The following is a 13,713-nucleotide window of genomic DNA, read 5'->3' on the forward strand; positions in this document are numbered from 1 at the left end:
AGATAGATTTTTATTTTTAAAATTAAGTAAATAAGAAATCAGATATTTTAGTTCTAAGCATATTTTTTATTTTATTTTTATTTAAATTATTAATAATAATAAAATAAATAAATATTATTGTTAATAGTTTTATAAATGATAATCAATCATATTTAGATTTTGTTAGCTATTAAAATTGAATCAAATATTATATACAATCAATCACATATTAATAAATAAATAAAATAAAATAATCGTTAAAATTTAGAAATATATTCAAATAGTTTGCATATAATTTAAATTCCTAAAGTAAAGTGAATAATAATTATACTTCTAAATATTTTATGAAAGTTATTTCACACAAAATTTTAATAAACAACTTCAAAAATTATTGATTATTAATGGAAAAAAATTAGAAATTATTTCTTGGAAATCTAACATTAAAGTAAAATTCATTAAAAATTAAATATATTTAGTGATTATTTTAAAATTTTATAAGTTAAATATGTTTATATAAAAAATTTAGAAAACAAAGATAACCAACCTTTAATAGATCAAGATTGAGGATTTTTTAATTTTATTAAATAAATATTCTTTTATTGCACATAAATTATCATACCATAATTTAGCTTTAAATATATATTTTTTATATGCAGAGATATCTCTTTCAATCTTTTTATAAATTCAATAATTAAATAAAATTAAATAAAGTATTCAATAAAATTGAGTAATATATTCAAATAATTTGAATATAATTCAAATTCCTAAAGTTAAGTGAATAATTATACTACAATTATTTTAAGAAGGTTAAATCACACAAAAGTTAAATAAAAAACTTCAAAAATTATTGATTATTAATGGAAAAAAATTAGGAATTATTTCTTGTATTAGCTTTTTAGTAAAATTCATTAAAATATAAAATATATTTAGTGATAATTTTAAAATTTTATAAGTTGAATAAGTTTAAATAAAAAATTTAGAAAACTAAGATAACCAACCTTTACCAACTAGATCAAGATTGAGGATTTTATAAATTTTATTTAATTAATATTCTTTTAAAACACAAAAATTATCATACCATAATTTAACTATTGATATATATTTTTAAATATGCAGAGATAGCTCATTCTATTCTTTAATAAGTTAATTCAATAATTAATTTTAATTAAAATCAATATAAATAAGTTAATAAAGTTACTCTTTTATGTTTATTATTTACAAATGGTTTATAAAGCAAATTTTTAATTTTATTAAGTTAGATCATCAAAAAATATCTTACAAGGATAGGTCATTCTTTTTATCAAGGTAATCTATAATAAAAGTTTTATACATGTTTTTATAGTTGTTTGTTATAGGTTTTCTATTTGAGTTCTGGCTTACGTTTTTAGGATTTTTATATAAAGAATTATTATAAACTCTATTTCTAATATTATCTTCATTTCTTTAAGTTCTTGATTATCTGACTTTTTCCAATTTTGAATCTATATCAACATCTATTTTTTACTTTTTTAAATAATCTATTTTTTTTTCTAATGGCACTCTATACTTAAATGGATTTGTAAAATCTCTAAGTTTGCTTGCGAGATCTATTTTCTTTTTATGTAAAATATAAATTAACAAGATAGTTTGGTAATTAAGAAATTTATTACTCCTAGCTTTTTAATTTCATAAATGGCTTTGGTTTATCTGAACATCATTTTATCTATTCTTTTTTTAGCCAACTTACTTAACTCCATTTCGTCAATCTTTACTGCAACTATTTTTAAAGTGTAATTTATTTTTAAATTTTAACTTTTGATTACTAATTTACATTTTGGTGATTAAATTTAGATGTAAAATTCATCCCCGATAATTAATTTTTACAGCAATTCTTTTGGATCACAATTATCAAAATATAATTAATTGCAATCATTTACATTAATTCTTGGAGTCTTACCTTATATGTAATTAGTTTAATTTATATTACCATACTAAGGCATCTCCTCAATAGTTAAAATAGGAATCTTCAAATATGCTAAAAGTAGACTTGTAACATCTGTAAAAGTAAATTATAGAGTCTTAAAAAAAGTATTTAGATTTTCTTCAGAAAATTATTTTGTAGGAGATTGGTCATCTTCGTATTCGCAGTTCATGAATCTAATTATAATGAAAATATTGCAATCATTTACAAATTAATAAAATAATCTACCTTTCATGATAGTATTATGCCTTCATGATATTTCCTTGAAAGTAGTAATTTCTTCCAAACTCATCGTAAATTTCCAACTCAATGTCATTTTCTTTGGAGTACCATGCATACTGAAGAGCTTTCTTCAATATTATTATTGCTTCCTAGTAAAAATTAATTTATCTAGCGCATTTAGCAAGCTGAAGAAGAGATTTAGCCTTTTTTGAATAGTTTTTTGTATATGTAGACAAATTTCTAAATTAATCATATAGAAAAACAGCTGATTTGATATCTTGCATTTCAAGAGCTAAATCAGCCATAAATTCTGAAATTGTACAAAATAGCTTTAAGTCATTTATATCAACTGCTTTACTAATCAATTCCTTTAAATCTTTAACAAATAAAATTTTTAGTAAGCAAAATATTTATTTTAATAAAATTTTTTCAAAAACAAATTATTTATTTTTAAAAAAATATTTAATTTACGTGGAAATGTGTTTTTAAAGTTGTCTTCATCTATGTCCTTGATAATTTGATCTATTTTCATTTGTATTTCTTAATTTTAGCAATTTATTTCATCTAAAATGGCTTCACATTTAACTAAAAATATTAATAAAAAATTTAGTAAAATTCTTATATTTATTGAATTAAAATTATTTATTTTTACATGCTTTGCGACCAAATCTTTTCTTTAGTATAGATTAATTATTGGTGGATGCGGTTTGAGGGCTATTATTCTGTAGGTTTATGGAAATCTCATAGTTTTAACCGATACTACCTCTTTTGCTATTATTTGAAGTCACACTTTTTCTATCAGCTCTTTTTTAATGCAGATATTTTGAAGTAACATTGCTGGATTCTCCATTTGAAAATTAAGTTTGATGAAATACAGACAAAAATGTATTATCGAGATCATACTAATTCCTAATTTCATTATGTTTTTTACTTTATGTAGAATTAAACTAAGAAGCTTAAGCAGACGGTCTCAAGCCTTTTCTTTAAAATCTACTTCTTACTGATGCATTATTTGTACTAGGTCTATTTAAAGAAAAATCATTTTTATCAGATATAAAGCTTGTACTAAACTCATTAGGATGCATAATTACCTCAACAGAATTATTTTAAGGAGATTATAAAAATCCTTTACTATCTCCAAATCTAAAATATTACTATCTCATACCTAACTGGGTAGTTTAAGGTCTAGTGCTTGCTGTTTATGTTCTATCAAGAGATTCAGAGTTTTATTTCAAATATATAACTTTATTTGGTTTACTAGATTAGAATGGCATCTGAGGAGGAAATTGAAAAACAGATTTTTTTTCATCTTAGTTATTTTACATCTATCCTGCAAACGATATTTTTCTCGCCCTAGATTTACTATTATCTTTCGACAAAGAATTAGTACTTAATCCTGCATTTTAATTTAATAACACTTTCAAATTTGATCGCTTTTTTGTTTATGACATTAGACTTAACTAATTACTGACCTATCCAGAAATTTTATTATGAGCATAGTTTCCATTTTTTCTTCTATATTCTTACTTAGAATGCTAATGAAATGAGCTGAATGCATCATTTTCATTTTAAAATGAAGAATTATTTAGATCTTGCAAAATCACACTTCTATTAGCTCTTTCCTTTTATTCGAAATCAATACCTTATTCAATTTCACTATTTTCATTCATGCTGAAAGATTGGCCTGTTGGATCATAATTCAAAGATTTAGCATACATCAGTTTTTAATAATTATTTTATGTCCCTCTCTGCTGAGTACTTTTATTAATTTAAATGTGATCAGATACCATTTTATTTAGAGTAAGAGGCTTTTAAAATTCTATTTTATCTTAATTAACATGTCTTAATTGAGGAGATAAACTGACTACACTATTTGCTTCCTTAGAAAAAGAATCAAAATAATTATTATTCATCTTAGTAACAGTTTAAGGAATAATTAATTATTTAATTAGTTCTTGCAATTTATATTTAATAAATACTAATTTACTCAATACTATAAAAATTACCTCTGTAAACAACAATTATTATTGTTAAGTATCTAGTAAAATTGTTAATAACTATCAAATCAGCTCTTAAGTATTTACATATCTGATTTGTTTCATTAAAAAAATTCAGATTTTAATGGATATAAATTAATAATTAAACAAAATTGTTAATAAATGAATAAATATTATATATCTACTAATAACCAAAATAAAAAATATTTCAATCTTTCAAATCTCTCATTACTTTAAATAAAACTTACCCAAGTATTTATTTTTTTTTCATAAATCAAATTATTAATTGATTTGATAATTAATTTATTTCTCATAATATTATTAAAAAATTAGAAAATAATTTCAAAACTAACTATTTTCAATATTTAAGTTAGATAGTTTTAATAAAAATAAATTTTGATAAAAGTAATAAACAATTTAACTTTTAAATCAACTAAATATCTTTAAAAGGCTAAACTATTTATTTAATTAATTAAGGAAATTATAAACAATATAATTAACTAATACTATAATTTTAATCATATAAAAAAACTAGTTATTATAGTTGTTACTACTTATAATCATGAATATTTAATTGAAATTAAATAAATAAATAAGTTTTGATATTTTTGAGAAAAAACAATTTGAAAAGAAATAATTTATATTTATTATACACGAAGTCAGTTTCTAAGTGGTTTGTTTGTTTATAAATATATAGAATATTTTAAATAAATATTATTTTTAAATTGTTTGCAAATTAAAATTAAAATTGGTTGTTTTTTTAATTAGTTTGAAATATTTGAATCAAATGTTCACTTCATTCTTAAAGAACATTGAAAACTTCTCTAAAAAATTATATTCAGGATGTCTTTGAATTAAATATTATGAATCTATAACTAACTAGCCATCAGTCTCTTTAGTAAAATTATTCATTCTAGATAATATGGTATTTTCTCCTTGCTGATCATTACTACCTTAACAAGATAATTCTTCTGAGATGGTTTTTTGAGTACATTTTTATGATTAATATTTTTCACTATTTTGTATGCCTCCAACGTCTTAGCTTATCAAATTTTTTTATGATTGAGTTGAAATGCATGATTTATTATCTTCTTGGCTATCATTTTCTTTGTTGTTAATCGTTTTTTTGATAAATTGTCTTGATTTTTAATAATAATTATTTTAGTTTAACATTGGATTATCTTCAGAATTAATTTAGTTTACTAATTTTTCTTCATCTTCACTTTCAACTTCTATGTCATTTCTTGCTATTTTCTATATTTATCTTATTTCGAAATTTTAAGAAATATTTTTTTTAGGAATATCAATTTAATTAATTGGTGTTTTGTCAATGATAAGCTTATTATATTATTTATTTGTTAAGCTATTTTACTACTTTTGTAATCCCGAGAGAGAAGTTTACTTTTGTAAGTTATTTACAATTAATTTGTTTGATTTAAATTAATTTAAATTCAATAAATCGTTATTGTTTTCAAAATTATTTTCTTCTTCGTAAATCTGTTAATTATTATCAGAATCTAATTCAGATTTTTAGTTATTATTCTTTATTTATTTATTATTATCACTCGAAGTATTTTCTTTTCTATTTGAGTTAGTGTCCTCTTACTACTGTTCTTATATTTTCCCTACTGTTAAGAAATTGAGATCATCTTCATCAGAGAAATAGTTACTTTCCTCATAGTACTCATAGTATGGTCTTTTATATTCACTTTTCTTTTAAAAAAATTGAAAAAATTGAATGGTTTTCTAATAAAATTTACTTTCTTTAAAATATTGCTTGACTGAGTGTTCTGAGAATTCGAATTTGAAGGAGGTTTAAAAGGTTTTACAACATTAGAATTTTTATTAAAAATATTTTTGCTAAAAATATCATTATTGGTAAGGGATAATTCTTGTGAATCTACATTTTTATCACTCATTTTACTCCTATTGAAGTTCAGTGAGTTACTGTTTGCGTCTTCCAATAAGAAAAAATTTCTTTCAGAACCTTATTTTTGATCTACAGAACTTGATTTGTTGACACTATTTTTAGTTCCAACTTTTAAGAAGGCGTTTAATTGAGTTTATTTGGCTATTTTTAAGTATAATTTTAAACTATTGATTAAAAAAATTTCAAATATTTTATACTGGAAGTAGCTGAATCTGATAGAGAAGTTTGTTGTCTCTTTTAAAGTTTCTGATTGTTTTATAGTGATTAGAGACCACCTGTTCCGAGCTTAACTTGATTGCCTTTACTATTATCTATTCCAAAAAGCTTACTTTTTACTTCTTTATAAGGCATTAAAGTTTCTGGATCTATCATATACTTTGAAACCTGTAATGCTACACTCAAGTCCATGCTAAATAAATAAATATAAAATACATTTAGTCAATTAAAATGCACTAATTTTTATGTTTCCTTACTCTCCTAAGAAAGACCAGCTGAAATTTGGCTCCAAAATTTTATAAATCAAAGGTCTAATAAGTATGTTATCCTCAAAGTGAGTCCAATTTGTTTAGCTAACTTAATTATGGAAATCTAACTCTACGAATTAAAGTCTAAGGTCATTCGAATTATAAGTATTTAATGTCCTAATCTCTTCTTTGATAGGACAGTATACATATTAGAAGCGGAAAGTTAAGAATGCTAGCTAAAACTTCTCATCGTAATCTACTGGAACATCATAATTTTTTTGTTAAATAGAAAGCATACATTTTTTGAATTATTTGAACTCTCCAACCAACTTAAAAGCTGTTTAAATTCCCATCTTATTTAATATAAAAAACAAACATAAGATATAAATATTGAAAAATTAATTAACTAACTTTAACAAAAATAACAATTATATATTTGTAATAATTTTATATTATTATTATTATTTATTACTTTTTTTAAAGAAGGAAGATAGTCACATCCTGAGAATATACAAGCAGTTAAGAACATGTTGTGATTCCACAAACTCATGTTTATTTCTTTACAATTTTTAATATTGTCTAAAGATATTTCATCTCCTGTTTCTTTGTTATCACCTTTATAAAGCTAATTTATATATATATTTATTATTCCTTAAATATTATAATTATATAATATTTAGACAAATGCAAAATAGTAGTAAATAAGTAAATAAATTTCATACTTTAAATAATACTTTCTTGCATCCGAATGCTAAAAGATCTGAATCTTCACTAAACACAACATCAACATAATCAATCTAGCTGAGGTATGCCAGTTAAGCATCTGCTTCATATGGAGCAACTATACACTCTACATTCGGTCTGCCTTCTACTGCCTTTTTTATTTAGTAGAAATTAAATAAAAGAATATGCTTTTATAAATAAATACTTTAATAAGTTCAAATGCCATTTAAGGAGTGATATCAATAGAGCTAGCGAATTTTTTATAAGCTTAATCTTTTTTATCTTGAGCAAGTAGAAGCTAAGCCTCATTTCTGCTGTCTTCTCTTGATCTATATATTATAAAGTAATATTAATATGCTATACACACAATAAATTAAATATTTTTGATATATAAATATTAATATATCAACAATTAGAAATCACTGTAGTAAAAGGTCTTTTAATTAAAACACTTTTATCTCAATAACATAGTTAAATAAATGGTGTATTCAAAACTAAAAATAAATAAATTACTTTTCTCTCTTTTCTTCTGTTCCCTTTTTACCTGGTAATTGTCTTCCATCAAATACTAAAACAATTTTCTTAATCCCAAAACTCAATATTTAATCAATTCTTTTTGTGCAAAATTCAATATGTCTAATTACAGAAAAATAATTTTACTTTTCATTTTCATAAAAAAATAAAATAATTACTTGGTCGTCTCTATATTGTTAGCTAATTCATAAGAGCAAGTATAAATAGCAGGATGAAGCCTATTTTATTCAATTAACAAAGTTATTTTTGCCTAAAAAGAGCAACTTATTCAAGAGTGAAGAAAGTAATAATGAATGATACCATGTATAAGCATCAATAGCCACAGTTTTGTCTTTGTATTCTTTTAAATGTCTTTTTACTACTATACTTTTCAGCAGGTTTAATAATCCAGTAATACCCATATATATATTTTTTAATTTCTGTAGGTTGTAGATAGGTTAGTTAGGTGAATTTTTCAGATTTTTATAGCGAAAAAGTATGAAGAATTTAATTATTTTTGACTGTATTTGCGCGATTTATAAATTGAATAATTAGTAGAGATTATTAGTATTTTAATATTGAATGCTTTTATATATGCAAAGATATCTACTTTCTGGTCAATTTATTGAAAAATTTAATTATTTAGAAATTAATTCACTTTGTTTGATTTTTGACAAAAAATAATTAAGTAAAAAAATATTTAATTTGCAGAAAAAGCGGCTCTATTTAGGCACATATAAATCTGAATATAAATCACTTAAGAAAGCAATTTTTAAATTTGATAAAGAACAAAAGAGCGCAAAAATCATACGATTTCAAAAGATTTATTTAATTAATTTATAAGAAGCGATCAATTCTATGATAATTTATAAAAGACAAGCAAATATTCTTATAATCAACTAAAAGACAACTCTTAATTAAGTAAAATGCATTTTATAAATAAATAAATAAAATAATGCACTTTATTGTGATAAATATAATTTTTTTAATTATAATAAATATTATAAATCTTAGAAAGTAATTTTTTTAGATTATTCATTCATTATTAGTAGTAGTTTGTTCCTATAGTTTAACAGCTTAAAACATGCATCAATGAGTCTAAGTTTTTCACTCCACTTTAATCTAAGGCTTCTTATTCATAATCTCCTTTAAGCACTACTGATTCTTCTCCATCATTCAATATTTGGCTTTGCTGCTAAATATACCTTATTAGTAAAATGAGAGTTAGATATTTAAATAAAAAAGAAGTTTCTTCATTTTTTAAAAAAAAATTTGGTAAAGAATTAATTAATTACTCTTAATTTTAATTATCGATGTACTCCCTCAAATTAAAAATTTCTTATTAAAGGATTTGTTGGTTCTCTTCACTTTATTAATATTCCATTTTCAGCTAATCATTTTCATTTTCTAAATTCATTAATTTAAATTTTAATTAATTGTTTTCTTAGGAGAGCATTTAGTTTGTTTAGTAAAGTTCATCATTTTTATTGAAATTGATCTCTTATTGAATAACATTTTCATTTTTACTGTTGATTATAAAAAGAGTTATTAAAGAATATTCATTTTTTTAAACAATAAACTTACTTTGTATTTTATAAAATTTTATTAGACTCAAGTTTTTATTTTAATTCTTAGATTTCTTATTCTTACTGCTTTGTTTAATAATCATAGCATTTTTATGCTTAATTAAGCTCATTTTATTTAATTTCTAACTTCAAAGATAGCTATCTTATTTCACTTTCTCTATCTTTAATCTAAAATGTGAAGTTATCTAAAGATATTTTTAAAGTTTCGTTTTCTGTTTTGAGGGTATAGCACTTAGAATGGTCACTTTTTAACTCAGTAATTTACTACAAATACATATTGTTGATGCATATAAGATCCTCATTTTGCTTCTCTACATTTTATAGCAGCTATTCTAATTATTTAACTTTACTTTGGCCTTTTTTAAATAATTTTTTGAATTAAATTAAGTATTTGGTTATAATATAATACTTTAATCGCTATTTTAATTGTTCTAACTCTATTGTTAACCTAACTGTAGCAGCTGCTACTTGTAGTTTTCAATTTCTTAATTTAGAGTTTTAATTTCAGATATTTTAAGCTCTTGAGTAGTTTAAAGTTCTTGCTTTATTCTGACTAGTTCTTAACTCAATTCTTTAATTAAAAATAAAATAATTTATAAAAAATTTTTAAATCTTATTTACAATTTATTTTAGAATTTGCTAAGACTTCTTGTTCTTGTTATGTTAAATAGTAATTGTTATATTCAGATTTATATCTTTACTCAATGTCTTATTAAAAGTTTTACTAAGTGATCTCATATTCTTTAAACTTCTCATTCAAGTCTTGAATTTATTTTTAACTTTCAATCAAATCTTAGGTTTTCTACTTTAGCTCTATCTCGCATTATTCTAATCTATATATCTGATACTTTTATCTCTCAAGTAATATGAAAACCCTAATTTATTTTAATAAAAAAACTTATTATTCAACACAAAATTTTAAAAATTTTACTTCTCAGAAATATATTCTTCTAATTAAGTGTTCTATTAGTCAGTCTCATAATTATTCGCTTTTTTTATGTTTTCTTTTACCTTTTCAAGAATGGCTAATTTTTCTTTGTCTTTCTATTTTAGCATGGTTAATTCTTACTCGTAGAAATTGCATTTTTCTTCTAATAAGAAATATCTATTTTCTAAATCATTTTGAGATTCTACAATCTAATTCAATTCTTTAATTTAATATTCTTTTTATTCTTTTTCACTCTGAAGCTGCAAATTATTTGTTTATAACTCCTCTACTTTAGATTCTATTTTCTATAACTTAACTTCTGCCTCATCCTTTTGTGCTGCTTTTTCATCAGATTATATTTATAAATTCTTTATCAATCCTTAAAGTCTATCATTTTCTTCTTACAACTATAAAAACTTCTATTTATATAAATCTCTTTCACTTATTTAATTTGAGTGATATTCATTTCTCACATCTTCTTAGCTCAATAAGTTATTGCTGCCTTATGGATTATTTTGTATTTCGTTAGCTTTTTCATTATTGCTTTTAAGTGACTACTAAGATTTTGGATTTTCATTTTGAAATTCAGAAACTCTTTGTGTTTGCTCTCCCTCAATATTTGATTCAATATATGATTCTGGAGATTAACTTTACTTTTACTGGTGCTACTAAAACTGTAAAAACTTTAAATTATTACTTGGTTTTTACTCATTTAAATTTGAGCTTTGTAAATTTTAACTGGTATTTTACTTACATTCTTAAGCATTTAATTCTGAATTAAATAAAGTTTAAATTAAATTCTAATTGGCAGTTTATTATTCTAGCTGAATACTCGTAAATTAACTTGTTATGTTATTATTATTAATAGTATACTATGGGGCTTAAAACATGTTTAAGCTCTCATTAATTTGAAAGCTTTCAAATCTATTATTCTGAAAAATAAGCTAATTTTCATTCTAATTTAATTCAAATTACTAATTTGATTCTGTAAAAGGTTGTTGTTATCTTGCTTCTTTTATTAACTAGTCTAATTATATTTGACTGTTGAGAATTTCAAGATTTGGACCTTGTGTTTTGTTAGTTTAATATGTTTATAATTAAATATTTCCTTTCTTAACTAGATTAGTATTATCGTTTATATTATCAACAAATTCTTTATAAGAATAATTCTCTTAGTTTTCTATACCTCCACACTTAAAGGAAATAGAACTGATAGCTCTGGATTTAGGAACTTAAGAACAAACCATATTCTTCTAAGTTGGTTATAAATTATTTGTTATATTCTATAAATTTAGCTACTAAACTTATGGTTTCTATTACTGTGTAATTTTACCAAAAACAATTTATTTAGATGTTTTTGGAGTTGTAATTATCTCATTTTCATCTTTTTTAAAATTCAAAGCAAATTTCTTTTATTCTAGATCTTCTAAATTTGATTTTTGATTTTTCGCGATTGGGCTAATAGTTTCGAGAGGGGTTTAATTTTAAATTACTGTTTGATAGTTAAAGGGTGAAGCTTATTATTTTTGATACTATGCTTGCTATAGTAACTATTAATATTCTTAAGTTTAAAAATTTCCTAATTATTATGTAAATTAATTGTTTTAATTCAAAGTATTTGTATCTCTTTCATTTAAAAATTGATTTGGCTTGAAATAGCTCTAAACAGCACCTGCTCTTTGTAGGTATTATTAGGAATTTTGGTGCTGCATCTGTAATTACTATTATTAAGGAACTTATTCTCTCCCTACTGAATTATACTACTACTATCCGCCAAGCTACTTTATAAAACAAGCAACAGGTTACACTTGACTAATTGAATTATTTTATATATTATTATTAACAGAATTATTATTAATTTAATGTTGTACCTAGTTTATTACATAATTTTAATATGATTATTAAGATATATCTTACTACTATTGTAAATTTGATGAAGGAGTAAAATTGAGTCTTAAATGATTATTAGTGTTAGTACTACTATTATTAGCATTCGGCCTGTGAGATTAAATAACTCTTTAAGGAGAACATCTTGCGCTTTTAGAAGCTAATTGATTAGAAATTATCACATTTGAATTTTTAAGCATAGGCTATATTTTTTAATGGGGAAATACATTTGAATTTTATTATTTTGTTGTTTATTATTATCCACTTAAATTCTAGTTAATCCTTACATGTGCTTGTTGGTTTTTATCTAACTAACTATTACTTTAAGCTCTCTAATGCAATGTTATTCCATTAGGAATAGATTGAATTGGGAGCTGCTTGTTGTTAAATAGCGCAGCTTAAGATTATGAAATTTTCATATTCTAGTGAAATATTATAAATTTTAAATTAATTAATTATTAACTAATAATTAATAAATTCACTTCTACTTTTAATGATATGTATTCAAATTAAATTATTAATAATAAATAAGAAAGTCAGTAAGTCTATTGATCTATAGTATTGATTTGAAAAAAGAATTCAATTTATAGTTTGTCGCTCTATTCAATAAATTAATCAAAATTGATTTTTAACTGCCACAATATTATTCATTTTGAATGTTTTCACTTTAAAAAATTTAACATTTTTAAATTATCAAAAAGATAGATTTCAGGTTTTAAATTTTGATTATAAAGATATTTTAAAATGAATAACTCTTTCTTTTATTTATTTTTTATATAATTATTCATATAATTTTTTTTATAAGCTTGCTTCATAAAAAAAAAAATTAAAAAATTTAATAGAATCTTTTAATTTTGTATTTAAAAACTTATTTGAAAAATATTTTTGTATAAAATTAAAAAGTATGTTTAAAAAATTAAAACATAAATAATCGGGGTTGGGGGTTGGGGTTGGGGTTGGGGTTGGGGTTGGGGTTGGGGTTGGGGTTGGGGTTGGGGTTGGGGTTGGGGTTGGGGTTGGGGTTGGGGTTGGGGTTGGGGTTGGGGTTGGGGTTGGGGTTGGGGTTGGGGTTGGGGTTGGGGTTGGGGTTGGGGTTGGGGTTGGGGTTGGGGTTGGGGTTGGGGTTGGGGTTGGGGTTGGGGTTGGGGTTGGGGTTGGGGTTGGGGTTGGGGTTGGGGTTGGGGTTGGGGTTGGGGTTGGGGTTGGGGTTGGGGTTGGGGTTGGGGTTGGGGTTGGGGTTGGGGTTGGGGTTGGGGTTGGGGTTGGGGTTGGGGTTGGGGTTGGGGTTGGGGTTGGGGTTGGGGTTGGGGTTGGGGTTGGGGTTGGGGTTGGGGTTGGGGTTGGGGTTGGGGTTGGGGTTGGGGTTGGGGTTGGGGTTGGGGTTGGGGTTGGGGTTGGGGTTGGGGGTTGGGGTTGGGGTTGGGGTTGGGGTTGGGGTTGGGGTTGGGGTTGGGGTTGGGGTTGGGGTTGGGGTTGGGGTTGGGGTTGGAGTTGGGGTTGGGGTTGGGGTTGGGGTTGGGGTTG

At 24.1% G+C, this 13,713-nt stretch overlaps 3 protein-coding genes across 3 annotated transcripts; all 3 read right to left on the reverse strand. All coding sequences in view use genetic code 6, as the record gives it.

Moving 5' to 3' along the window:
• Positions 1–1,242: 1,242 nt before the first annotated feature.
• TTHERM_01179950 (hypothetical protein) lies at positions 1,243–4,074 on the reverse strand (the record flags this gene model as incomplete). Its single annotated transcript, XM_001030027.1, has 6 exons — positions 1,243–1,572; positions 1,629–1,735; positions 1,790–2,115; positions 2,168–2,537; positions 2,633–2,746; positions 2,814–4,074. The coding sequence occupies 6 exons, from the start codon at positions 4,072–4,074 to the stop codon at positions 1,243–1,245; spliced, it is 2,508 nt and encodes an 835-aa protein (XP_001030027.1).
• Positions 4,075–4,941: 867 nt separating this feature from the next.
• TTHERM_01179960 (XPG I-region family protein) lies at positions 4,942–8,210 on the reverse strand (the record flags this gene model as incomplete). Its single annotated transcript, XM_001030028.2, has 10 exons — positions 4,942–5,871; positions 5,919–6,229; positions 6,286–6,497; positions 6,562–6,905; positions 7,025–7,177; positions 7,275–7,427; positions 7,481–7,604; positions 7,789–7,911; positions 7,968–8,027; positions 8,110–8,210. The coding sequence occupies 10 exons, from the start codon at positions 8,208–8,210 to the stop codon at positions 4,942–4,944; spliced, it is 2,511 nt and encodes an 836-aa protein (XP_001030028.2).
• Positions 8,211–8,645: 435 nt separating this feature from the next.
• On the reverse strand, positions 8,646–12,641 carry TTHERM_01179970 (hypothetical protein; the record flags this gene model as incomplete). Its single annotated transcript, XM_001030029.3, has 6 exons — positions 8,646–8,993; positions 9,084–9,314; positions 9,373–9,730; positions 9,784–9,945; positions 9,996–10,249; positions 10,306–12,641. Coding segments are annotated over 6 exons (3,507 nt in total), but the record flags the coding sequence as incomplete, so codon positions are not given.
• Positions 12,642–13,713: the final 1,072 nt, after the last annotated feature.

This window comes from Tetrahymena thermophila (assembly GCF_000189635.1).
Source record: "Tetrahymena thermophila SB210 genomic scaffold scf_8254456, whole genome shotgun sequence".
NCBI classification, from domain to species: Eukaryota; Ciliophora; class Oligohymenophorea; order Hymenostomatida; family Tetrahymenidae; genus Tetrahymena; species Tetrahymena thermophila.